Source organism: Cydia amplana, chromosome 18 (genome assembly GCF_948474715.1).
Source record: "Cydia amplana chromosome 18, ilCydAmpl1.1, whole genome shotgun sequence".
In the NCBI taxonomy this organism is placed as follows: domain Eukaryota; kingdom Metazoa; phylum Arthropoda; class Insecta; order Lepidoptera; family Tortricidae; genus Cydia; species Cydia amplana.
In genome coordinates this window covers 1,774,329-1,801,671 of record NC_086086.1, presented here as the reverse complement: position 1 = coordinate 1,801,671, position 27,343 = coordinate 1,774,329, and the positions used below count along the sequence as shown (strand labels likewise).

General features: G+C 38.0%; 2 protein-coding genes and 1 long non-coding RNA gene across 3 annotated transcripts in view; 2 read left to right on the top strand and 1 right to left on the bottom strand.

Annotated features, from left to right (window-relative positions):
- Positions 1-27,343, top strand: part of LOC134656295 (uncharacterized) — a 551,434-nt gene that overhangs the window by 440,003 nt on the left and 84,088 nt on the right. The gene's annotated exons all lie outside the window — the stretch shown is intronic.
- Positions 16,416-23,605, bottom strand: LOC134656532 (DNA ligase 1). Its single transcript, XM_063512092.1, has 6 exons — positions 23,439-23,605; positions 23,023-23,184; positions 22,248-22,497; positions 21,628-21,694; positions 21,200-21,256; positions 16,416-17,529 (listed from the first exon to the last, which is right to left on the bottom strand). The coding sequence occupies exons 1-6, from the start codon at positions 23,475-23,477 to the stop codon at positions 16,416-16,418; spliced, it is 1,689 nt and encodes a 562-aa protein (XP_063368162.1). The 5' UTR covers positions 23,478-23,605.
- Positions 24,295-26,814, top strand: LOC134656455 (large ribosomal subunit protein eL36). Its single transcript, XM_063511987.1, has 3 exons — positions 24,295-24,485; positions 25,280-25,372; positions 26,658-26,814. The coding sequence occupies exons 1-3, from the start codon at positions 24,363-24,365 to the stop codon at positions 26,796-26,798; spliced, it is 357 nt and encodes a 118-aa protein (XP_063368057.1). The 5' UTR covers positions 24,295-24,362; the 3' UTR covers positions 26,799-26,814.

Here is a 27,343-nt window from a genome sequence, read left to right as displayed (position 1 = left end):
GATTTTGTGACCGTAAAACGTGAGAATAATGAAAACGTTTTGGACTTTTATTACAAAAAGTTATTACTAGGAAAAAAATGTGATCAACCAGATCACGTTATAACTGACGTCATTATTTTCACGTTGAACGATTCTTTGTTGAGAGCCGGCGCGCGGGGTGCCTCCTGCCGTGATACGAAAAGTCTATTGAAATACTTAACAGATGCTGGTTTTGATTATACAAATAAAAGTAAGGTTAATAGTTCGGTTAATAATGATTCGGGTAAATCTAAAATAGCGCGAAAACAGTCTCAGCGCGATGACATCACTTGCTATAAATGCGGTAATAAAGGTCATTTCTCTTCGAATTGCACAAAAACCGATGTAAAGCAATGTGATCGATGTTCTAAATATGGACACATTAGTACTGATTGCAAAGAGCAGAGACATTGTACAAATTGCGACAAGTGGGGTCATGTCACTGATAACTGTTTTCGCAAGAAAGACTCAAATACAAAGCCTCCAAAATTGTTTAAAATGTCAGATGTTGCTGTAAATGACAGAAAATATCATAAACCTGTGATGATAAATAATGTTGAGTTAATGGCATACGTGGATTTTGGCAGCGCTATTAACACTATCACGGCTACAGCCGTTGCGCGTACGGGCTTGCAGTATACGCAGGGATCATCGCGTTGCATTGAAGCTTACGGTGGTGGCCTTATAACACCTATTGGGGAATTAACAGCTCTCATTGCGCTAGATCAGGTTTCGGCAACAGTGCCAATTTATGTGGTAGAAGACGAAGTACAGGATACTGATATGATAATAGGTAGGACGTTTACTGAGCTACCCAATCTACTTGTGATTAAGACTTTCAATCAGCTGACAATAAAAGAAATAGACACAAATTGTGCCGAACGTAGTGATCCGTTACCTGATAACCCTACATCAATTGACCGGATATTAAAGTTAAACATTGTTCACGACACAACTTTATACCAAGGCGTTAATAAGGTGTTAGTGTCATTAGCCGATGATAGTAAAGAACACAGTGGTGATACAGTTATGGTAAAACCATCTCATCATCGTACCCCTGGTAGAGAGCTAGATGTTTTAGGATGTCCAATTCGTTTACACGAAAGTTTTGGCGAACTTAACCTGATAAGTCATAGTCTGACGCCTATAAAGATTTACGCATCAAAATGTGTTGCGAGGGCTTACCCGGTTAAGGACAATACGTTGAACACTGACTTGACAGGTGAAGATCGTGAAAATTTAGAAAGTTTGTTAAAAAAATATGAACACTGTTTTGCGGGACATGAGGGCCGGATAGGATCTTCTAATATTGAGATGTCTATTGAATTAACAAGTACAACGCCTTTCTACTACCGGCCGTATAGAATGTCATCCCAAGAACAAGCTAAGGTTAAACAAATTGTTGATGATTTACTAGATCAAGATATTATTGAACCCAGTGACTCTCCATACGCAAGCCGCGTGATACTTGTATCAAAAAAAAATGGTGAGCCAAGGATGTGTGTGGACTATAGGCACCTTAATAGTATTACTAAAAAAGACAGGTATCCTTTACCTTTAATACAGGACCAAATCGACAAATTGAGGGGACAAAAATATTTTAGTACCTTAGACTTGTGTTCGGGGTATCATCAATTGTGGATACACCCTGATAGCAGGAAGTTCACTTCATTTGTCACACCTTTTGGGCAATATCAATACAAGAGGGTCCCATTCGGGTTGGCCAACGCTCCGGCTGTTTTCCAACGGGCTATTAATCAGATGTTGGGGAACCTTAGGTTTAAATTTGCTGGGGCTTATTTGGATGACATAATGTGTTACTCCGAGACAGTTTCCGAAGGGTTAGAGAGACTCGAACAATTACTTAGTTTGATATCATCGACAGGTCTGACGTTGCGCAAAGAAAAGTGTGCGTTCCTTAAAACTCAGATTGAGTACCTCGGATTTGACATTGCGGAGGGTGAAATTCGACCTTCATCAAAGAAGTTGGAAGCGGTTGAGAATTTTCCCAAACCTAGCACAGTTCACCAGCTAAGGCAATTCATCGGATTAGCCAGTTACTTTAGAAGATTTATACCTTCGTTTGCATTGATTTCACGTCCATTAACAATGCTTCTTAAAAAAGATGCGCAGTGGCTTTGGGAAAAATCTCAAGACGAATCTTTTAACAAAATAAAATCGATTTTAGTTTCACATCCGGTATTGGCCATATATAATGAGGAGTTTGAAACACAAGTTCACACAGACGCATCAGCAATTGGGCTTGCAGGAGTTCTTATGCAAAAACAACCGAATGGAGAGTTTAAGCCCGTAGCTTATGCGAGTCGACAAACAACACAGGCTGAGAGCAAGTATCACTCGTATGAGCTCGAGGCGCTTGCGGTGGTCATGAGCTTAAAGAAGTTTCGGGTTTATTTATTGGGAAAACCTTTCACGGTTGTGAGCGATTGTAATGCCTTAAGCACGACATGGACTAAGCGTGATATGATTCCCCGGATAGGTCGATGGTGGCTAGAATTATTAGAATATGACTTTAAAGTTACCTACCGTCCAGGGAAACAAATGCAACACGCTGACGCGCTTAGCCGAAACCCAGTTGAATCAGTGCTTCATATTGATCAAACGACTTGGGTTACGGCTGTGCAACAAGCTGATCCTAAATTAAATACCATTATACATGATTTGAAGAGTGAAACCGCGAATAAGGATATCAAAAAAGAATATTGTATAACCGACGGATTATTGTGCAAAGTTTTGGAGGGCAAAAAGAGAATAGTAATACCTAAGTCTGTGAGGTGGCGTATGGTTAAAATGTTTCATGATGACAACGGTCATATGTGTGAAGAAAAGGTCATAGAGCTAATAAAAAGAAAATATTGGTTTGAAAAATTACGTCGGTTTGTCACAAAATATATTAAAAGTTGTATTTCCTGTCAATTTGCAAAGAAACCAACAGGTATTCAACGTGGTAAACTAAATCCTATTGATAAAGGAAACCAACCATTTGAGACAATTCACGTCGATCATTTAGGTCCATTTTGCGAGTCGAAAGAGGGTAACACTTATCTTTTGTTAGCAGTTGATGGGTTTTCTAAGTACGCTTGGTTAGAGCCAGTACCAAATACGAAGGCAGAACACGTGTTAACCACTTTGGCATTACTTGAGAAAGTATTTGGTCGACCCATTCGTATTATAAGTGATCGGGGTAAATGTTTTGCCAGTCAGCAGATGGCAAATTATTGCACCAGTCGACATATAAAACATGTCATGAACGCTGTTGCTTGTCCCCGCGCGAATGGACAGGTTGAGCGCGTTAATAGAACCGTTTTACAGTCTCTCACTGCTTGTATTGGAGACAAGCACGATGCTTGGGAAGACTATGTGTCTCAGGTGCAACGTGGTATTAACTCGACGATTAATAATTCCACAAGACAGAGTCCCGAAAGTTTAGTATTTTCATTTAGGCCTCGATTTCCTCTCGAAGTCTCTTTTCCACATCAACAGATTTCCGACGCTGATAAGATTCGTAAAGAGGTGGCTGACCGCTTACACTCGAACGCGACTTACATGAAAACCCGTTACGATCGTAATCGAATTTCGGCTTTAAAATTTGAAATTAATGATTTAGTTCAAGTTGAACGTAGAGTATTGAAAAAGGGTATAACTAGTGGGAAATTAGTTGACAAGTACGCAGGTCCTTACAAGGTTACGAGGGTATATCCGAATGATCGATACGAGGTTGAATCGCTTAATTCTCGTGGACGTAAATATCGTAATGTTATAGCCGCGGATAAAATGAAACCGTTTAGAATACAAGCGAACTCTGATTTAGAAAGTGATACGGATGATGATGAATCCGAAAATTGAGTGATATTTTCTGTCTATAAATAAATACGAAAAAATGTGATTTTTGATTATCAAGCTGTTTTGACTATTTCAATTTCCAAATAGAACGTATGAAACATTGTTGTAATCCTAAGTTAACATGTGATTATAAAATAATCTTAATTTATGTCGGTGATCTGATTGTTTAGTCAATTATTATTTTTGTTGTGTTTTGCTATAAAACATTAAGAAAAAAAAAGAGAGAGATTGATGTTGTTGGATAAATACTATTGCCATACTTAAACAGATTTTGTTATTTAATCATTCATTAACGTAAAATAAGTATAAAAATGGCCTGGAGGTCATGTCGAATACAAGGTTAGTTAAATGTTTTATTTTATTATATTTGGAACGCTGGATTTTACCAATTTAGAATTCAAAGTTCAGAGTTATTGGTACACTACGCTACGGTCTTTTTCAGTGAAATTCCGTTGTTTACACTATATCGTGTTCATTTTATGGGCTCAGGATCATCAGATAGATGGAGTCTATAGTCAGATCAGATTGGTTTGATAACAAAAATACAAAGTATTTACTTTCTAGATCTCGTAGGCTCAGAATCATCAGACAGATGGAGCCTATGACCAGAAAGGTTAAGACCAGATAGGTTTGAGATCAAAAAGATTTGAAAAGTCCGCCTCGTGAGCGAGGTCAGTTAGACAACGTTCATGGCCAGCAGGCTAAGATCAGTCAGATTTGAGGCCGGCTGGATACTCATTCATTTGTTACGTTCCTCTGACCTTCACTATAGGAATTATATGAATTTCAGGTAATCCGGGGACGTATTACCATCAGGATGGACGACTGTAAGAGAAGGTGGACTCCGGTGGCTGTCGCCCCGCCGGCGGAGCTTCCCCCCCCACCGGCGCCGCGCCCCGCAGACGCCGCAGCGCAAGAGTCAACTCGTCCATTTGCCCGCCACCCGCCTCGCAGCGCATACGTACCGTCGACTGAGCCTTTGAGTTAACGATCACGAAAATAAATAACTTTAAGTTCAAGTTTTGTCTCATTTCTGAGCCCTCTTAACACTACTTACTCTCCGAATGCAGTTTTATCGCACAGATAAATCTAAAGATTTTGTGGCTGGCTTAGGTCCAATATCTATGGGTAGGTGTCTAGGTATCAACGCAAACTTTATGGAAACTTAAAGGAAATATACCTACTTGTATATACACTTTGGGCCGACTGGTTCCGACTTTCAGTCCTGTACTTACGGATATGATGGTTGTATTTATCTACGTGACTCTTGACAGCGTGATAAAGATGGCGTCCGTCTCTTTTAATTGTGTGGTCTTAAAAAGGGACACTTATTTTATCACGTGGATAAAGCCATCCATAATACGCCTGGTGAATCTAGAATCTAGCTCATATCTACTAATGAGATTTTCGGAAGTTATGTGCTAAATATCATTTAATATTTTTACCTCTAACTTTTTGGTCAAGGAAAACATCGTGATAAACCCTGCATTCAAATGCGTAGGTAATATTAGCTATACCTACTTATGTGAAATCCCCGACCCGCTCTCTCCCCAGGTGGCCACTAGGTTGGTATATCCGAATTCTACCAAGTAAATTTGGTTAGAAACGCACTAATAGAAGCCATAAATATTTATTACTTGTGATTACAAAACCGGAAAGTATCATGACGCCGAAAGGCGATGTTTCAATATTGAATTTTTGTATAACCCTACAAGAGGCGGAGCCGGGTTCAAAGGCTTGTCGTTTATTAAATTAATTTGTCACGGTTTTCGGTTCGCTTCTCCGTAACAAAAGCCGCTATTTTGTACCGAATTCAAAGACGCTTTATCCAGCGCGCCTGCGAATTTTGAATAATGTTTAATATAACTGGTTATGAATTGATCTTTATAAATTCGTTATAATATAATTAGAGTGAGACGCCCATGGCTGTATAAGAATTACAAATAAGTATGTAAATTCAGACATATAGGTATAAATATTATAAGGGTCTATAAAGTACCTTTACCTTACCTTTTTAGTACGGAACCCTAATAATGATGACGTGTGTGGCATTCGTGCCAAGTGGCATTGCTGTACCCCAAAATGTCATACTGTTTCCCAGTAGAAAACGGACTAGTATAACTTTTTAGTAATTTTTGTCACTGGTGGTTGATGATACCGTGAGTTTGCGCGCGCACTGCTAGGTCCCGGCAGAATACCAGCGCTGTGGCAGCAGTGCTGCAGCACATGCCGAGTCGGCGCCTTTTCGCGACTACACAGTCGTGACAAAAAAACAAACCTAGTATGTAGTTAGTTAGTAATTAGTTTAGTATAGTACCTACTTAGACATAAGTTTTAGTTTTATTCTTATCATAAGTCCAATTTTTTTGTCACGATAATGTTTTGCAATAAAGTTTTTATCTATCTATCTATATATTGAACAGTTTTGTATGAACCTGGTACATGCACTACCTTTTTCAATATATGAATTATTATGAACATTAATGTTATATACCTACTGAATTTATAAAATAACCAAACCCAAACCTTAAAAATAATCCAGTTTAATATTAAATATCCGCAACTAGCTTCGTCAGTTTAATAAGAATAAAATTAAAGTTAAATAAAATAACGGTTACGAATCGTATATACGTAACTCAAATGTCCCCATCACACTGGCATCATTAGTATCATTACCGCGCCGAATGGCCAATGTTATTTTTATAAGTAATTATAATTTCAAAATAAAAGCTTAAAAGGTACATAAATACAGTTTAAGCGCCTAATTCTTTAAGATATTGATCTAAGGATAGACGTTCGATTGCTCTTCACTGTCCCAGCACATGTCATCTTTAGGCTACCATCCACTGGACCGGAACGGTGATCGAGATAAATATCGACCAATTATATTGGTGAATTGTTATCCCGCTCACCGCTCCTGTGGCTCGCTCCGCTGTAATGGACAGGCAGCCTTAAACTTTGAAAACTTAGATAAAATAAGTAGGTAATCTAATAGGTAAAATAAATAAATAAAAACAAACAATAAGTACCCAATTTTAATTTCAACTTTTAAATATTTAACGCGCAAAGCAGTAGAAAATTTTCAGGTAGGTATAAGTGAAATATCAATAATACTCCAAATTAAATTTCCTCTTAAATGTTTATTGTATCAAGATTGCTGCTCAAAGGTAGGTACTGTTATCTTTTCATTAGGTATTTGTCACGTAAATTTTACCTTCAACAGTTGCCTAATAATAATTCCTCTAAATTCGAATGACGTAGTTATTCATCATTCGTAGTTTCATCGGAGACCACAATTTCCCAAATTTTCCAATAATAGTTGTGTAGAGTGTAGACCATACAAAAATAGTTTTCCCTTAACATGGAAAAGGAAAGACACTGAATAATATACTGGCCAAGTGCCTGTCGACTTCTCGGATCCCACTTTTCCATTGGACAGTAAAGGCTGGCGTCCACTAGACTCGCCGAGGCGAATCGAATCGAATCGCAATAATTCGCCTCCTATATTTTCTAATGCAACTGCGTCCATTGACGAAGAGCCGCGGCGCGCCGATTCGAATCTCCGCGCGTATTGCTCGTCAGGCGAATTTCTGCGGCTACGCGTTTCGAGTTTCGACTCGACTCGGCGAGTCTAGTGGACGCCAGCCTTAATTCTCGTATGAACCAATTGTTTTTGTCGTTTAAAGCATAAAAATAGTGTAGTGTTTGTGTCATTGAGCTACAGTAGGGATAACGTAGTCTCGGGTTCACGGGTGGTGGGGCGACAGTCACGTGAGAGCCGTTGGTGAGAGCGGATGTGTCGATCCCAGCTACTGTACGGTTACCATCAGTTTTTCACTGACATAAACGCCGTCGAGAACGTAATTTACTTTCTATACATCTCGCTCGCACTCGCATATTAGTGCAAACGAGATGTATAGAGAGTAAATTACGTTCTCGACGGCGTTTATGTCAGTGACAAACTGATGGTAACCGTACTGGTGACGTAACGAGCCATATCTATACTTGTTCCCCTTGTGTTTGTGAGTACTAACTACATGTGGCGACGAGAAAAAAAGGTCAGTGGAAATATATATTTTGAGTAGATACATTTTCACAAAGGAAAGGAGGGTTAGAGGTTAGCTTGTTTACGTTAAGTATTATGGCTAACTATACTGCGATTTCTATTTAACTACACGCTCAGGGAACATAATTGAGTAGATAACACGAATTCAAGCCATCTAATGGATAATCAGTTACAAAAAAAAAAGCAGTAACATAAAATTTTGTTGGTAGCTTGAAGTAAACAAAGCAACTTATATAAATTGTATCTATTAGATGTATATTGGACGGATTGAGTAAACAGTGTCACATCAGATATTTGATGATTGCAGTGAAATATGATTTTGAATAACTAGTTGGCTACGTCATCACTAGTTTTATTACACTGATAATAGACGGGTGCATTAATTACCTATTACATCTTTTCTATAGCAAAGTTAATTCTATTTTATTTAACCATGCTGTCCATATTGACCGTAATAAACGTTTGTGCATACTTACCGATGTGTAACTATGCTGATGAGTAAATATACCTAATCATGTTAGTTTTTTAGCAATGAGATACTAACCTAACCTAACCTAATCTATGTTGTTGTGTCTTGTGGGATGATGGATAAAATATTGGTTAAAAAAGAAAAAGAAAAGAAAACCGCTATTTACAGTACTTGTTCAAACAGCAGATTATTTTGTCAGTACGACGTGCAAACATATACCGTGCGTAAGTGCGTATGTATGCGTAGGCAGTACGGGCCTTCATGAAATTGTAAACCGTGCGTAAGCGTGTATGTATAGGCAGTACGGGCCTTCATGAAATTGTAAACCGTGCGTAAGTGTGTGTATGGGCAGTACGGGCCTTCATGAAATTGTAAACCGTGCGTAAGTGTGTGTATAGGCAGTACGGGCCTTCATGAAATTGTAAACCGTGCGTAAGTGTGTGTATGGGCAGTACAGGCCTTCATGAAATTGTAAACTGTGCGTAAATGTGTGTGTATGGGTAGTACGGGCCTTCATGAAATTGTAAACCTTGCGTAAGTATGTATGTATAGGCAGTACGGGCCTTCATGAAATTGTAAACCGTGCGTAAGCGTGTTGTGGGCAGTGAAATACGTACGTAAAATACACTATAATAGGTAATTGCACCAATGTGAAATAGTACGAATTAAGGCAGTATGGGGCTTCAAAAAAAAAAAAAAAAAAAATGTAAATCATACCTACGTTTGTTGACTGTGTGGTCCATAGGTAACTTTTGGTTTCAGGTCGCCCCAAATATACTCCAAACATGGCAAATTTACTTCCACCTCCCGAGAAACTTGATCTCGAAGGTGACAACGCCACAATCGCTTTGCGTTGGGAAAGGTGGAAAAGGTCGCTACAAATCTACCTGGATGCGACTGAAATTAAAAGTGTAGAGAAGAAGCGAGCTACTTTGTTACTTTTGGGTGGATCTGAGTTACAAGAAATTGTTTATAATGTGCCAGGAGCATATGTTGAAGCTTCTGAAAATGTCGATGTTTTCAAAACTGCTATTGAGAAACTGGATGGATACTTCCTTCCTAAGAAAAATAAAATTTACGAAAGGCACCTGTTTCGCCAAATCAAACAAGAGGACGGCGAAAGGTTTGAGAAATTTGTAGTTAGGTTGAGAAATCAAGCTAGCAAATGCGATTTTACGTCTACAGATGAAAACTTGATTGATCAAATCGTAGATAAATGTTCGTCTTCAGAGCTAAGAAAAAAAATATTGACCTTAGGAGACAATGCCACTTTAGACAAAATAATTACAGAAGCTAATACACTGGAAGCGGTAGGGTATCAGCTGGAAGGATATGGTCAAAATAAAAATGCGTCAACTAACAATTCCGACGTTAACGCGATTTTGAATCGTTCAAGCAAACCGAGTTTCAATAAACCAAGAACTCAAAAATGTGGAAGGTGTGGCTATAATACGCATACTTTACCAAATCAGGAATGTCCGGCAAAAAGAAAAAAATGTCACTCTTGTGAAAAAGTAGGGCATTTTAGCGCGTTGTGTAGAAGTAAACCTCAAAAACGAAAGATTGAAACCAGCCAAGAGGAAGATAGGAAAATTAAAAGAAGCAGAGATGAAAAGAAAGTAAATTTTATTGAAGACGGAGCTAAACCCGAAAATGTCCATTACATTTTCAACGTGAACGATGATGCAACCATAGAATGCGTAGTTGGGGGAGTCAAAGTATGTCTTTTAATAGATTCGGGGTGCAAGTTTAACCTTATTACGAATAAGACTTGGGACATGTTAAAACAAAATCAAGTAAAGCTGACCAATCATAAAGAAGGAGCAGACATAACTTTGTACCCCTATGGTGGTAAAATACCATTGGATATAAAAGGGACTTTCCAAACAATTATTGAAACGAATGGGAAAGCTGAACAAGCAGTTGTATACGTGGTCAACGGGGGTTCTAGAGATCTATTAGGAAAAACCACAGCCATTCGTTTAGGAGTTTTGAAACTAGGCATGGAGGTGAACGAGATTGAGCAAACGTACAAGCCATTTCCGAAATTCAAAGACGTTCTTATTGAAATCCCTATTGACGAGACGTGCAAACCTGTATCACAGCCTTATAGACGTATACCAATTCCTATCGAGGAGAAAGTAGAACGCAAAATACAGGAATTACTCGATAGTGACATTATTGAAGAAGTCCATGGCCCCTCTGCATGGATTTCACCAGTAGTACCAATTTTAAAAGACAATGATGACCTACGTCTTTGCATTGATATGCGGCGTGCCAACCAGGCAATTTTGAGGGAAAATCATCCTCTGCCTTGTATGGACAGCCTATTACCAAAAATAAAAAAAGGACAATACTTTTCGAAACTAGACATTAAAAATGCTTTCCATCAAGTGGAAATTCATCCCAATTCTAGACATCTGACGACGTTCATCACATCAAAGGGGTTATATCGTTATAAGAGATTAATGTTTGGTATCACGTGCGCACCAGAGTTATTCCAGAAAATACTGGAGAGAATGTTAACGGGACTAGAAGGAGTAATAAATTTCATCGACGATATTTTGATCTTCGGAGAAGACGAAAAACAGCATGATGAACGACTTGAAAAGGTGATCAAGACCTTAAAGGAAAATAATGTACTACTGAATGAAGCCAAGTGTGTATATAAGGTACAGAAAATCAATTTTCTCGGACACGAACTAACGCCTGATGGTGTTAAACCATTAAAAAAATATATGACCAGCATTGAAGATTTTCGAACCCCGAAAACAATTGAAGAACTCCAAAGCTTTTTGGGCTTGGTCAATTACATTAACAAATGGCTGCCTAATCTTGCAACCATGACAGAACCATTAAAAGCTTTGTTGAGACTTAAGGTAGCGAAAAAGGCTAGTATTGAGGACTTATGGACTGGAGAACAAGATCAAGCATTCCGTCAGTTAAAACAAGCGTTATCTACAGTCAAGACATTGGGTTATTATGATGCCAAAGATGAAACTCAAGTTATCGCAGATGCAAGTCCAGTTGGCTTAGGAGCTATCCTGATCCAGAAAGATAGCAGAGGCCCGAGGATAATTGCCTATGGTAATCGAACGCTATCAACTTTGGAACGAAAATACAGCCAAACGGAAAAAGAGGCGCTTGCTTTAGTCTGGGCTGTCGAACACTTCAGTATCTTCTTGTTTGGCAAGAAATTCGATCTGATCACGGATCATAAGCCACTGGAATTCTTGTTTGGTCCTAAGTCAAAGCCGTGTGCCCGGGTTGAGCGTTGGGTGCTACGATTACAGACCTATCGATTTGACGTGCGTTACAAACCAGGCAAAGTTAACATTGCCGACCCCCTGTCTCGACTTTGTACTTACTCTAACATACCATCAGGTACTATTGAAGATTATGTCCATCAGATAGTGGAGCAAGCTCGTCCCTACGCTGTTTCTATGCATGCTATTACCAGAAGCTCGGAAAACGACCCTGAAATAAGGAATGTCAAAAAAGGAATTTATAGTAATGAATGGCACGAATCTGTAAAAGAATATAAAGTTTTTGAATCGGAGCTTTGCTTTTATGATAATGTTCTCTTGCGTGGCAGTCGGATTGTAATACCGAAAGATTTAAGAAACAGTGTTCTGGAAGCGGCCCATGAAGGTCACCCAGGGATAGCGGCGATGAAAGGTCGCTTGAGGTCAAAGGTGTGGTGGCCGCGCATAGATAAAGATGCAGAGTCCAAGGTAAAACAATGTAAAGGGTGTACCTTGGTGGGACTGCCTACTCCTCCAGTGCCTATGAAGCGCCGTGAACTTCCAGTTGCTGCCTGGGTTGACATCGCAATGGACCTGCTCGGTCCTTTACCAAATAATGATTATTTACTCGTAGTTATCGATTACTACAGCAGATACAAAGAGATTAAATTTACCAAGGTCATTACGAGCTCACAGATTATAAAATTATTGAAAGAAATCTTCAGCCGTCTCGGTTACCCCACTTCTATTACAGCAGACAACGGCCGTCAATTTGTAAGTGAGGAATTTAAGGAATATTGCAAACAGTGCAATATAAAGTTGTTTAACACCATTCCCTATTGGCCACAGCAGAACGGAGAAGTAGAGCGCCAAAACCGAGATATAGTCAAAAGGCTAAAGATAAGTGAAATTCAAAAGAAAGATCCTAAAGAAGCTGTAATAGAGTACTTAATGATGTACAATTCGACACCGCATTCAGTAACGGGAAAAACACCTGCCGAACTATTTTTCAATAGACAAAATAAGGACAAAGTGCCATCCTTATTATACAACGAACATGGATTAGACGATTCCGAGGTGAGAGACAGAGACACAATACATAAGGCGAAAGGGAAAGAGTATGGGGACAGGAAGAGAAGAGCAGAGGAGGCGCCATTTACAGAAGGTGACAAAGTGTATGTTAAAGAAATGGAAAAGAAAAATAAATTGTCGGCAAACTTTAAAGCAACCCCTCATGTTGTGGAACGAGCGGAAGGTGGAGATGTGATAATAAGGAACGAGGAAACTGGCCAGACACTTAGACGAAATGTGATTCACTTAAAAAGAGTGGAAGGTGAATGGAAAGTTAGAAACGAAGATGAAGGAGATACAAAAGACAATCAAAATGAGGGGGAAGTAAATGAAGAGATAAATTAAAGACAATGTATAAGTACGAATGGAAACTAATAAAGTTCTTGTGATTATTGATGCAAATGTAAACCGATTTCTTTTAATAAAATTGTAATAAGGAAGGGATGTAGTGTTTGTGTCATTGAGCTACAGTAGGGATAACGTAGTCTCGGGTTCACGGGTGGTGGGGCGACAGTCACGTGAGAGCCGTTGGTGAGAGCGGATGTGTCGATCCCAGCTACTGGTGACGTAACGAGCCATACGAGGGGCGTTCAAAATATTCTCGGTATTGATATCTTACGACCTCTTCTAAAATTTCTTTCGTTACTGGCCGCTAAGGTTTATTCATTGACATTAAAAAAAAGTATAATTCGAACCGAGATAGTCTTTTGTTTTTCTGCAATTGCTGAACAAACATGAACATCCTGTGCGAATTGACAATGTTAACTAAATTAGAACATCGATGCGTGATAAAATTCTTGACAAAACAGGGTAAAAATCAAAAAACCATAAAAGAGGAAATGGATTGTGTTTACCGTGAGTCTGCTCCTTCTTTATCTACCATTCAAAAGTGGTCAAGCGAGTTTAAACGCGGAAGGGAGAGTATTGAAGATGACCCTAGACCTGGCCGGCCTGTAGTAGCTACTTCACAAGAAAATATTGATAAAGTGGAAAAACTTATATTGGAAGATGGTCGAGTGAAGGTAAAATCTATAGCACAAGTAACCAATCTCTCTATTGGTACCGTACATGATATTATACATGACCATCTTAATATGTCAAAAGTAAGTGCAAGATGGGTTCCGCGAATGCTGACTCGGCTTCAAAAAGACATGCGTGTAGCTTGTTGTTCCGATTTTATTGACCTGTGCGGTGAAAATCCTGATGAGGTGCTGCAAAGAATAGTTACTGGAGATGAAACCTGGGTTCATCATTATGACCCAGAGAGTGAACAAGAGTCCATGCCGTGGCACATTAAGGGTTCAGCTCATCCCAAGAAGTTCAAGGTCATCCCTTCAGCTGGCAAGGTCATGGCCACGATATTTTGGGATTGTGAAGGAGTATTACTAATCGATTATAAAGAAAAAGGTGTAAATATCACAGGACAGTACTACGCTAACATTCTACGTCAATTAAAGGATGTAATTAAAGAAAAGAGGCGAGGAAAGTTAACCAAAGGTATTCTGCTTCTGCATGACAACGCCCCCGTCCATACTGCTCATATTGCCAAGGCAGCTATTGTTGAACGTGGGTTTAAAACTGTTACTCACCCACCGTATAGTCCGGACTTAGCCCCCAGCGACTTCTTTTTGCTCCCCAATCTTAAAAAGGATCTGCGTGGAAATAAATTTTCTGACGATGAAGCATTGAAGGCGGCAGTGGAGGAGCATTTTTACACGAAAGATAAAAAATATTTTTACGAGGGATTAAAAAAAATAATTGATCGATCTTTTAAGTGTATGAACATAGGGGGGGAGTATATTGAAAAATAAAAATATCAAACTTTTCGTACTTGTTTGTTTTCATTCTCATACCGAGAATATTTTGAATACCCCTCGTATCTATACTTGTTCCCCTTGTGTTTGTGAGTACTAACTACAAATAGATTTTGCTATTCATACTAAATGGGTAACTGATGGAGAGTCTGGAGATATGTATATCATTCCAATGTTGTGTAACTGTTACATCACCCAGTCTGCCATATGGTAGTAATTCTTGAATAAAGTAGTAGGTAATTAGCATCGGTAGTGAAACCATAGATATAATGTGATTATGTGAATGCTACCGTATAAATGCTATTCCAGGTCCCGCCGTCCGTTTGGGAACCCATTTTACCACCTGATTTTATTTTATGAATAGACCAATCATGATCAATTTGGCGGAAGATAAAATGTTCACCGTAGATTTTTAACGGAAATATCACTGAAGGCATTGAATCCAGTATGCCATAGTCCGTTTTCTCACCCATTTTTCCACTGGGCAGCAGTTCGTGGATGACCCAAGAATTTTGATTACTGATAAGGTACAGAAAACCCCTGCAGTCATGATCTTCATCTAGGGAGTATGACACTGCCTTAGTATAAAAGCGGCCAAGTGCGAGTCGGACTCGCCCATGAAGGGTTCCGTATTTAGGCGATTTATGACGTATTAAAAAAAAACTACTTGCTAGATCTCGTTCAAACCAATTATCGGTGGAAGTTTACATGGTAATGTACATCATATATTTTTTTTAGTTTTATCATTCTCTTATTTTAGAAGTTAGGGGGGGGGGGGGACACACATTTTACCACTTTGGAAGTGTCTCTCGCGCAAACTATTCAGTTTAGAAAAAAATGATATTAGAAACCTCAATATCATTTTTGAAGACCTATCCATAGATACCCCACACGTATGGGTTTGATGAAAAAAAAAATTTGAGTTTCAGTTCGAAGTATGGGGAACCCCAAAAATTTATTGTTTTTTTCTATTTTTGTGTGAAAATCTTAATGCGGTTCACAGAATACATCTACTTACCAAGTTTCAACAGTATAGTTCTTATAGTTTCGGAGAAAAGTGCCTGTGACATACGGACGGACAGACAGACGGACAGACAGACGGACAGACAGACGGACAGACAGACAGACAGACAGACATGACGAATCTATAAGGGTTCCGTTTTTTGCCATTTGGCTACGGAACCCTAAAAATGTTCCCACACACCAGCATCTGTCTCTGGACCTATTCTTCCGTCTTCTAGCAACTCTCTGATGAACCAATGTTTTCCGTAAGAGCCATGTAATGTTTGTCTTTAATGGTAAATGGGATAGAAAGCTCATGTTTAAGACTCCATTCACCCTTATCAGTTACTTCACCAATTGTAACACAATGACTAAAACTAATACCCGCAAGAAATATAAGAAATTTATAGTTTAAGAAACACATTTTTAAATGGAATAGCTAGAACAGCAGTTCAGTGTTTGAGTGCACATGAACTATGCTCATCAACCTAAGAGTGATAGAAAGTAAAAATGTTGTGAAAACATCACACAATCTTTAAGTTCAACGGATATCTATTCTCCTTGAACCCTCTCGGTTGATAATATGACGTGACGTGTAAAAAAACGATAACAATAACAACTTAATAGTCATTTCTTTAACAAATTATTAACACTTTTTAAAACCGGCTTAAAAAAGGATAAAATAAAATATTATCCTATTGTTGTTATACCAACCATGTTTGAAGTCGATGCCAAGCCAAATAGTAACAATACCCGTAAATAATTATCGCTACGTGCCCTAACCATATAAAATTAACGGCAATGAAGAAAAGTGAAAAATAAAACCGAGTTATCAATACTAATATTTATTAGTAATAAATATTACATTAACCTTCATCAAACACTATCTTTTTACCCTGGAATGGTAAAATACCTGATTGTTTCTTTTTTGCCTCCCACGATGGATGCAATTTCTCCACTTTAGTTTCTACCGCATCATTATTTCTGCCTTTGAACTTATCATTTCTACTCTTAAAATCATTCCTGTCTTCGCCTGGTCTATCATTTCGTCCTTTAAATTGATTATTTCTACCAAATGACTTGTCATTTTGATTTCTGAATTGATCTTTGCCATTAAATCGTGAGTCATTTTTATTCTTCCCATCATTTCCTTTATCATAACTGTCATCTTTATTAAACTTATTCCTAAAGTTATTTGGTCTATCCGAATTACTTTGTCTGAAATCTTGTCTAGGTTTGACTTTAGGGACATGTCCAAACATGGCCGCTCTTCTTTCTTTTCTATTGCCCTGTTTATGTATTTCTTTGACTTCATCAGGCTGTCTTGGTTCCGCTAACGACAGGTAGTTTTCGCCTGTAGATGTAATAAAGAATGGATCAACTATCTTTGTCTCTTTAACTTGAGACTCAGTTGACTCTTTCTTAAACTTCCTTGACTGTAACTTGTCATTTAAATTTTTATTTTTATGCATATCTTTTGGTTTTGTCGGTTTCTTGATTTCTTGTTTTCTTCTATTCTTTCCTAATTGTTCAAAGGTTAAGGCAGACATTATACTTTCATTTTCTTTTATATTGACTTTAACTGGACTAGGTTTTACAATTTTTTCAAGTACTTCTTCCTTTTCACTCTCTTGTTCATTATCATCTGAATCCTGGTCACTTTCCATTTTAGTTTCACTTTCTGCTTCACTTTCATCAGACTGATTTTCTTCATTGCCATCTTCTTCATCCTCTTGATCATCTGAATTGGCTTCCTCGCCATGTGAAATATCTTCTTCATTATCTGATTGGACTTCTTTATCAGATTCTTCATTAGCATTTTCATCAAATTCCATTTCTTCATTCTCAGATATTTCATCGTCACTCTCTTTGAACTTTTTAGATGTGCTCTTTGGGGCATCTTTAACTTTACGGGTGTTTATGTCCTCAACTTTTTTTTCCGGTTCCGGTGCTATAACAGTGAAGTCGAGTGTCAGTGGTCTCCGTAAAAAATAATTGCATTCTCAGTGTAAACAAAGCAAAAACCACCAAACTACAAATAATACCTCTTAGAAAGTCATCACAAAAGAAACCAAGTGAAAATATCGGTTCGATACGCAAAGATTACGATCAAAACCTGCAAAGAAAAATTATAAGACATAACCTCAAAACTAAAACGTCAAAATAGACATAAGATAAACCGGAGGTCAAGTAGGGCGGGGACCAGTGTTGTCAGCACAAAAATAAATAATTTACGTTCCGTTTCATCCAAACGATAAACGTTTTGTTACTGCAAAGAAACCAACATGCAAAGCAACATGGAAGAGCAGATTAATTCGTTATGGAACAAAATGAAGGAAGAATTCCAAAAACAAACTGATGCAATAAACCAAACGGTTCAAAATACAATCACGACAACAATAGAAGCCAAGTTAACAACAATTACACAGGAAACTGAGAAACTGAAAGCCGAGAACACAATACTGAAATCCAAAATAAAGAACCTAGAAGCAGAATCGAAAAAGAATAACGTTATTATTCATGGAATAGAAGAAAAAGAAAACAATAACACCGAACTTTTGAAAATGGTTCTGGAAGTACTGAACGGCTCGGACAAAAATCAGGAAGGCACCGAGTGGAACGAGTGGGACAAGTGGGAAGTTAGTAAAGTTGAAAGGTTAGGAAAAAAGACTGAGAACAAACACAGACCCATTAAAATAACACTCACATTGGAATGGCGAAAGACGGAATTACTCAGAAACAGAAAATCATACCCAAAGAACTTAAAAATAACTGAAGATTTTACAAAAGAAACTCTGGAAATAAGAAAGGCACTTATACCAAAATTGATAGAAGCGCGAGAGGCAGGAAAATATGCCATCCTGAAACAAGACAAGCTTATAATAAAAGAAAAAAATGAACATCAAACGGAAAAAAGGAAAAGGTTACCATCTTCACCTCCCTCAACACCCCCAAATAACTTTAGCAATCCTGAGAAGCAAGACAAAATCAATCAGCCTGCCAAACAAACCAAAATCACCCACACATTCCACGCACAGTCAAAAAACGAAGAAACCCCGGCCACCGGAAAACAACAATAAAACCAAATATTAATACAGAGCAATCAAACAAACAAAACAACACAATATTCCCCAAGCCGGCTGGTCCCCGTGGGGATAACGACCAAAACCCTCCAGTTTTAAATAAAAAATGTACCAACAATAACAACAAGACAATGGAACTAAGAATATGTACATACAACGTACGATCCCTAGCATCCGAGGAAAGGTTAATAGAACTGACATATGCCTTAAGAAACATAAAGTTTGACGTACTAGGATTGGCTGAAACCAGAAGGCTAGGATGCCAAATAGAAGAATACCAAGAGTACATTTTCTGCTACATGGGACAAACCAACGGTCACCATGGAGTAGGATTCCTAATAAAAAAGCACTTAAAAGCAAACTTAGTCAACTTTACAGGAATATCAGAAAGAGTGGCCTTATTAGAACTCAAATTTGATAGTACAAATATATCAATAATCCAAACTTATGCTCCTACAAGCAGCTCAAGTGAAGATGATATAGAACTTTTCTACAGTGACCTGAGAAGAGCCCACACACTGACAAAAGGAATCACTCTGGTAATAGGAGATTTCAACGCGAAGACCGGGAGACCAAGAGAAGATGAAAACTCAATAATGGGTCGCTATGGCTATGGAGATCGGAATAGAAGAGGTGAGAGACTCATAGAACATGCTTTTGAACACAAACTGTGCCTAATGAATACCTTATTCAAGAAAAAAGATAGCAAAAGATGGACATGGGAATCTCCAGACTCCAAAACTAGGAACGAAATCGACCATATCCTCTCCAACAAACCAATCCAAATAACCAACATAGAAGTGCTAAACAACATTGTATTTCCTAGCGACCACAGAGCAGTTAGAGCAACAGTCAAACTTTCTAATCAGAAATTAAGCAGGAAAAAATTCCAAACACCAGTAAAAACTCCAAAAACGGACAAGGAAATACAAACTTACATGAGAAACTTAGAAACTAACTTAGATTATGAAATGGAACCCAAATATGTCCAACCCTACTACAACATGCTTGAAACTGCCATTAAAACAAGTCTAAAAATAGAAGAAAAAACCAAAATAGCAAAGGAAAATGGAATATTCAGTAACCACACAAAGAACTTAATACAAAAAAGAAGAGATTTGACTCTAATTAAGAACAAAAATAGACAAATAAAGAATGAGCTCAGCGCACTACACAAAGAAGTCAGGAAGTCAATCAAAAAAGACTATAGTAACCACAGAAAAAACATAATAACTAAAAATTTGGAAAAGTTTAGAAGTACTAAACGTGCACTAAAAGAACTGAACACTCATAAAACTTGGATACACAAATTAAATAAAGGCCATACCGAAACAAGATCAAGAGACGATGTAATAGACTCGGCAACATCCTTCTACCAAAATCTATATAAGAAACAGAAGAATCTAGAAGAACAAAACTATGAAAACACTTTTACTAGTGAAGAACTAAACATAGAAGAGAAAGAAGTATACAACCAAATAAAAAACCTAAAGAGTGAGAAAAGTCCAGGTCCAGATTCTATCCCCAACGAAGCCATCAAAATCGGAGCACCAGTTCTAATTAACTACCTAACAAAGCTATTTAACTTAATACTAAACACAGGTGATATACCAAAACAGTGGGGAAACTCGGACATCACTCTAATATACAAGAAAGGAGATCCACTAAACATAGAAAACTACAGACCGATTAGCCTTCTAGCAAGCACATACAAACTCTTTACATCAATTATTCTCAAGCGAATAACACAAGTCATCGACAAGGCCCAAGCCGTAGAACAAGCAGGCTTTCGCTCCGGATACAGCACTGTCGATCATATACATACATTGGAACAAGTACTTGAAAAATACAAAGAGTTTAACAAACCACTATACATAGGCTTCATAGATTACAGCAAAGCTTTTGACACTATTAGCCATAACGCTATATGGGAAGCTCTAGAACTAGCTCAGGTTAACACAAAATATATCAACATTCTTAAGAACATATATAAAAACAACACCAGCAGAGTAAAGTTAGACAGAAGAGGGCAAGCAATAAAAATAGAACGGGGTGTGCGGCAAGGTGACCCACTCTCACCTAAACTCTTCATAGCAGTGCTAGAAGGAATCTTCCGGAAGCTCGGCTGGGAAAATAATGGAATAAGGATAAATGATCAATATCTAAGTCATCTAAGATTCCCTGACGACATAGTGCTATTTTCAGAAACTGCCACAAGCCTCGAAACCATGATGAGAACACTAACTGAACAAAGCAGCAAAGTAGGACTTGAAATGAACACTAATAAAACAAAAGTGATGACCAACAGTTATGAAAAGCCTATAATCATTGGTAACGAGACAATAGAGTATGTAAATAACTATATATATTTAGGTAAACAGGTTTCATTCTCCAAAACCAGCAACGAAGAAGAGGTCAATAGAAGATCAACTATAACCTGGAAGAAGTACTGGTCTCTGAAAGAAGTTCTGAAGGGAGACTACAGCATGACATTAAAAAAAGTGGTGAGTGACACCTGTCTCCTACCATGCCTAGTCTATGGCTCACAAACATGGGTATACACTAACAAAGTGAAGGAGAAAATAAGAACTACGCAGAGAGCTATGGAGAGAAGTATGATGGGGCTGCGGAAAATATACAAAATAAGACACACAAGAATCAGAGAAAAAACCAAGGTAACCGACGCTCTTACCCATGCTCTCAAGCTTAAGTGGAACTGGGCTGGCCATATAGCCCGCATGACAGATAAAAGATGGACCATACAAACTACAAAATGGAAGGGACCACACGGAAAACGCCCCCGCGGCAAGCCGAAGAAACGCTGGTTTGAAGACATTACCCAAATAGCCGGAAAACATTGGATGGAGACAGGAGAAGATAGAGAAAGTTGGAAGAAACTGGAGGAGGCCTTCACCCAGAGAGGGATCCATACAAACAAACAAAACAACTAAGATAAACATAGATAAACTAAAAGAAGGAGTATGGAAGAATAGGCTATAATAATAATAATATGTCCTCAACATCCCATTCTCCTTCCGCATGAACGACTTTTTGTTTCTTATCTAGAAAAGATAATAAATACAATTGTGAGATGCAATTAAGAACAAATTCACATCAGAAAATCAATCTAGCACGTCTTGCCACAACTTCACATGTCTAGTCACGCTTGATGTATGCAGGCGTGGGGCTTCCACTAAAAAACGCGCTGGATTATATTGTTTGTAAATCCACTATTCATCCTACCTACAACAACACCGACTTTGAACAATATTGGTTTGAACTTGGAATTGACTACACAATAATAACAATTGAAAGCATATTATATCTTTGCGTGTGATATTGTTGTTATAACTCACTGCCTGCTTATTAACCTTTTAACTGCCATAGAAGACGTCATCGAGCGTGCTCATGTCGCCGGGGGGTACGAAGTTACACAAAGTTTTGTCTTATTTATCAGACAGCGGCAAAATGAGCCCGATTTTGTATGTCTTATATATCAGTCTACGGCGGTTAAAAGATTAAATAAATAAATTATTTTACCAAAGATTTTGCAGTCACACACAACACCACACACAACACCGCTGTCGCTTTCAAAATATAAGAAACAATACAAACCTCTCTTCATTTTCTTATCCAGCTTCGCCTCTTTTTTCAACTTCAACCGTTCCTGCCGAGACATCAGTAGATCCTTGATAGGGATGCAAGAAAAGGTGTTTCTAATATGCTTGTACTTCTGCTGCAAACTTTTGTGCAGTAACAGCCGGGCGCATGCCTTGTCTTGGTCTACCGCTGGCTTGTTTATATGTTGTTGTAACTCTCCAGTGTGAGTGACCGTAAACCTGGCTATGTCTCTGGGTTTGATTTTCTGGGAAAAAATAGAAAGAATTGTAATTAGTTTGGTTATTAAGATAATAATTAATTATATTTTAAACTGTTTCCGAAAAGTGATTGCACACTCAATGTGAGCTAGCGGAGCCATGGGGGTTCACGAGTTCTACACGGTATAATAAAAAAGAAATAAAAAAGCCTTTATTATTCCAAAGTCTTACATAACATACAGTATTTAGTTGTAATTATTCACTTGCATTACATTATAATTATTTCTTTCTAACTAGCATGCATTTAAAAATAGTTTTAAATTTAGTGTTCTAAAATTTTTTTTTCTTTTAATAACTTATTATTTTTATTTGCGTTTAGAAATTGTCAATTTAATTGAGAAAATATTAATTTTGCAGTAAGAATAAAATGTCATATTTTAAATTTGAACACATTGTTTAGGTGTGGACCCCTCGGCGGGTAAAGGCCTCTTCCAGGCATTTCCAACTGTCTCTATCGGATGTTATTTCTGTCCAATCTTCCCAGGTAAATAGTAGGGTAAAAGGTTACTTACCTTTATGATGAGAACCTCATTAACAGCTGATGCTGCTTGCCTTTTAAACTTCTCTTTAAGCTTTTCAGGGGCCTCTTTCCTAACCTCCTTTTTAGCCTTCCTCGTGAGCTTGTGTATCGTATGTATCTTGGCTTGATTTAAGTTTTTCTTCAGCTGTATTACCTGTAATGATTATGACAGTATTTATTACAAATAAAGTTATATTAAATGCTTGCAGCTAGTGTTGGCAATATCAATTATTAGGAAATTGTGTCATATTAACATTTAATCAAAAAAACAAAGCACCACGTCGGGTTTTTCATTGATAACAGATATGATTATATGCCATTAGCTGGACATGCGTAAATTGTTTTTGTGTCTTAAATACAATTATTAGAGATGTTGCAGGCACTTAATTTAGGAAATAGAATACTAACCTCATTGTTAAATGCTTGTTTCACTGCTCCGACCTCCATTTTGGCTTACAAATATGAAAATGTACAGGCGCGGGGTTATGTTACAATATCTTTGAAAATGGCTGTAGATGTTATTGATACACTAAGTGAGCTGAAAACGATTGGTTCTATTGGTATACTTGCAATGAAGAATTAGAAATTTCAAGCAATATTTCTTGAGGAATAATTTATAATTTACACGTAAAAACTATTCCACATTCATTCACCATGCTGTGCTGACACTGCTGACTGCTGACATTCAGGCATTGACAATGCTGACATATTGATGACAGTGACAGTTCAGGCTATTCAAGCAAAATTTAATACTGCCAATGAAATGAATATCATAAATATTAACAATCTGAATTTTGAAATTTTGTGTTGTTTATAATCCTATTTACTTATCAACTTATGTAAAAAAACTTGTGTAAGCGTGATTTAGTTCAAGAATCTAGTTTATGCTTTAGTATAAATGGCTTGAATAGCTCGATCAACACTTGCAGAATTTCGTTCGAAAATAATGCTACCTTTAACATATTTTCATTTTTGATTATCATCATGTTGCAATTACGTTAAATATTACAAAAAAAAAATATACAATGTAACAAAACGTCTCGATCGTATGAATTTTTTTGTTTAAATAAATCAACAGAAGTTGGTGATCGTTGTCTGTGACCGTAATATAATGATGTGATTTCTGAACGAACTGAAATTTGACAAATTCTTTCGTCGGTTCTGTCAAACCGTGATGTACGTAAATATTTTTTGTGAAATAAATTGTATTTTATTCGTTAAATCCTGTGATATTTCTCTTTTTGGACATCGAAATCTAATTACTGCTTATTTTGGTGACATAGTTCGTTTCATATTTTAGTGTTTACAGATCACGTTACTTGATTTTTCAGCATGGCTCCCCGGTTCGAAATCGCGGTTGGTCTGCGAAAAGGCCACAAAACCACTAAAATCTCCGCCGGCAGGAAAGGCATTACAGACAAAGCCATCAAAATCCGCCCAGCTAGGCTAAAGGGGGTAAGTTATTGACTAGTTTAGAAAACATTCATTCAAGGTTATGTTTGTGATTTATGTATCACAAATTTAATAGGAAACTCGCAAAGATTAACCTCTCATTCTAGTTCACAGCATCTTAGACCTAGTGTAAGGGAACTTTCGGATAATTTTAAAAATGGCTAATAATACTAAACCAGAAGCATTTCATTTCAAACGTTAGCTACAAAGTTGCGCTACGCAACGCGTATCATGGCATCTTGCTTACCGTTGCTACAATAAAAGTACTTCTAATTGGTAAATATTAGTTCCATTTTCAAATTTAACCCGCTTTTGAACCATGTTATACTTAATGTGTCCAAAATACAACTTAATTGAAAGCCAGGACTTCAATAGGAATTTGTTAACCTGTATTATTTTTAGCCTGTCATTCAAACTGCTAGTTAAATACTGACATATCAATATTAAATAATATTTTTACGTATTTGGGTCAAAATTCTTTTCATTGTCTTGTTTCTTGTCCCTAAAAAATGTGACAGAGTGGGGCTTTTTGTACGAGATGAAATTTATTGCAATGGGCAATTGCCCTACCTTCCATCAAATATCCAGCACATCAGCTCTTTTAAGTCGCCTGACATAGTCCGGTTTAGGTAATGGGACGGTCAGTCCATTAAACCTGTCAGATCCCAGTGGCTCAAATATGAGCCGGAATTGTATGGATTTGAGAGGTCCTGGGAAACGAGGGGTTAACATATTTGGCAGTTTAATACTTATGGTATGGTTGCAATTATTGAACATTATCTTGTTTGTCATTTCAGCTTCAGACCAAGCACTCTAAGTTCGTGCGTGACCTGGTTCGCGAGGTCGTCGGACACGCGCAGTATGAGAAGAGGGCTATGGAGTTGTTGAAGGTAATTATTTTATCTACTATCGGGTATTTTATGATATAGTTCCCAGGCCAGACAACCTGATAGTCGGGATTGTGGGCGATTCGTGGCACTACAGCTTGATATGACGAAATTTTTATGGCCTGGTGGTTTTATGTCTTGTTTGACTGGGTGGCAATGAATGTGTTAAATAGCTAGGCTAGCTCCGGACTCTGTAAACTTTTGAAAAGTGATCTGTTGTAGAAATCATCAGTTTTAGAAATCACAGAGAGCTACAACTGTCAAATTGAATTCAATATCTTGGTCCAATGTGCATTGCATCTCACTCTCTCGCTAAGCAAATTGTGAGTCACAAATACACATTGTACAAAGAAATTGTACAGGTGGAATACCAATAAGCTATGAACTCAAGTGTCAATATTTTGGATGACGGGACCCTCAATTTTATTGTATGTCTAAAAAAGCCGACCCCTGGGCTAGTAATTAAACTTTGGTTTTTAAACACCAGATCCTAAAACTGATTGCCCAAATTATTCTCAAGTGATCTGTCATTTTGACCTTATTTTTGCATTTATTCCAAACTAGTTCTGTTCTGGCTGATTTTTATTTTAAAATGTAAAACTAACAAACTACACCTTTCTGTTGTATAAGGCTGCTTACAGACGAGCGACAGTACGCGACACACTGTCGGCGACGGTCGCTGACGACCGCCTGCGACGGCTATCGGCGACGGTCGGTGATAGCTGTCGCGGCGTCGCTCTTGTGTCACAGCACGCAGTTGTCGATGTGTAGTTCAAGAGATAGCACGTATTTTCTTTAAACAATAATGCATCAGCATCAAAATCGTCATTACTCATTTTGAAAAAGAAAATACGTGCTCTTTCTTGAACTACACATCGAAGACTGCGTGCTGTGACACAAGAGCGACGCCGCGACAGCTATCACCGACCGTCGCCGACAGTCGCCGACCGTCGCCGACAGTCACCGACCGTCGCCGATAGCCGTCGCAGGCGGTCGTCAGCGACCGTCGCCGACAGTGTGTCGCGTACTGTCGCTCGTCTGTAAGCAGCCTTAGACATTACAAAAGAAAATAAAGGAGTGTCTAGGGCCCCTGGTGTAGATTATTCAACTGCAACTTACAGCATAGCATTTTACAAGTAAAATTGCGATCGTTACGATGGCGCTCTAGGTATTTCAACGAAATATTTATAAGCAATCTAAAATGAGCTATTTAATCCCGCATCCCCGGGCTCTTAATAAACGCTTCCATAATGCTGTCTCTGTGCTAAATTTTTACCTATATTTCCAGGTGTCGAAGGACAAGCGCGCGCTCAAGTTCCTGAAGCGGCGCCTCGGCACGCACATCCGCGCCAAGAGGAAGCGCGAGGAGCTCAGCAACGTGCTCACGCAGATGAGGAAGGCCGCTGCGCAGGCGCACCACCACCACTAAACTAATAAACGCGTTATACCGTAGTTGCGGCCTTTTATTTCAATATACTAACTAATAATACTTCTTTTAACCCTTTATAAGGCATAATAGTCCAAGATCCGGCATATATGGTCGACCTTCACCGATCTGTCTGACGGATGAAACTTACATATTATGAAAGAAAATATGTTCCTGAACATAAATAAATAGGGTTGCCTAAAGAAATATGGTCAAGGCTATTTTTAATTAATTTTTGAAAAAAAAAATGTTTTCAAATTTCACCGATCTGTCTGACAAACGAAATAAGTTCCAATGGAAAGTATACAACTTGTACAACATAAATCAACTAGGTTGCCTATCTTTTTCCGGTCACTATTATGTGGTTGCCTAGTTTAAACAGGTGAGTTTTTATCGATAATTGCACTCATCTGTCTGACGCTTGAATTATACATCAAAATGATGGTGGTGGGGCGTCATAAATTATGCAAAATTGAAATTGATCTAAAGTTCAAAATCAGGTGGGAAATGTTTTCCTGCCTTATGAAGGCTTAAGATTGTGGCCTGGG

What these genes read in the sequence shown, in the direction of transcription:
- LOC134656532 (XM_063512092.1), bottom strand. Translation starts at nt 23,477, where the DNA reads ATGGAGGTCGGAGCAGTGAAACAAGCATTTAACAATGAG. An exon ending in ATGAGGTTCTCATCATAAAG is followed by an intron (nt 22,498 to 23,022) that starts GTAAGTAACCTT and finishes ATTTTTTCCCAG; the next exon opens with AAAATCAAACCCAGAGACAT. An exon ending in CTTATTTTCTCCTTCACTTT is followed by an intron (nt 17,530 to 21,199) that starts GTTAGTGTATAC and finishes TTTTTTACGGAG; the next exon opens with ACCACTGACACTCGACTTCA.
- LOC134656455 (XM_063511987.1), top strand. Translation starts at nt 24,363, where the DNA reads ATGGCTCCCCGGTTCGAAATCGCGGTTGGTCTGCGAAAAGGCCACAAA. An exon ending in GCCCAGCTAGGCTAAAGGGG is followed by an intron (nt 24,486 to 25,279) that starts GTAAGTTATTGA and finishes TTGTCATTTCAG; the next exon opens with CTTCAGACCAAGCACTCTAA. An exon ending in GGGCTATGGAGTTGTTGAAG is followed by an intron (nt 25,373 to 26,657) that starts GTAATTATTTTA and finishes CTATATTTCCAG; the next exon opens with GTGTCGAAGGACAAGCGCGC.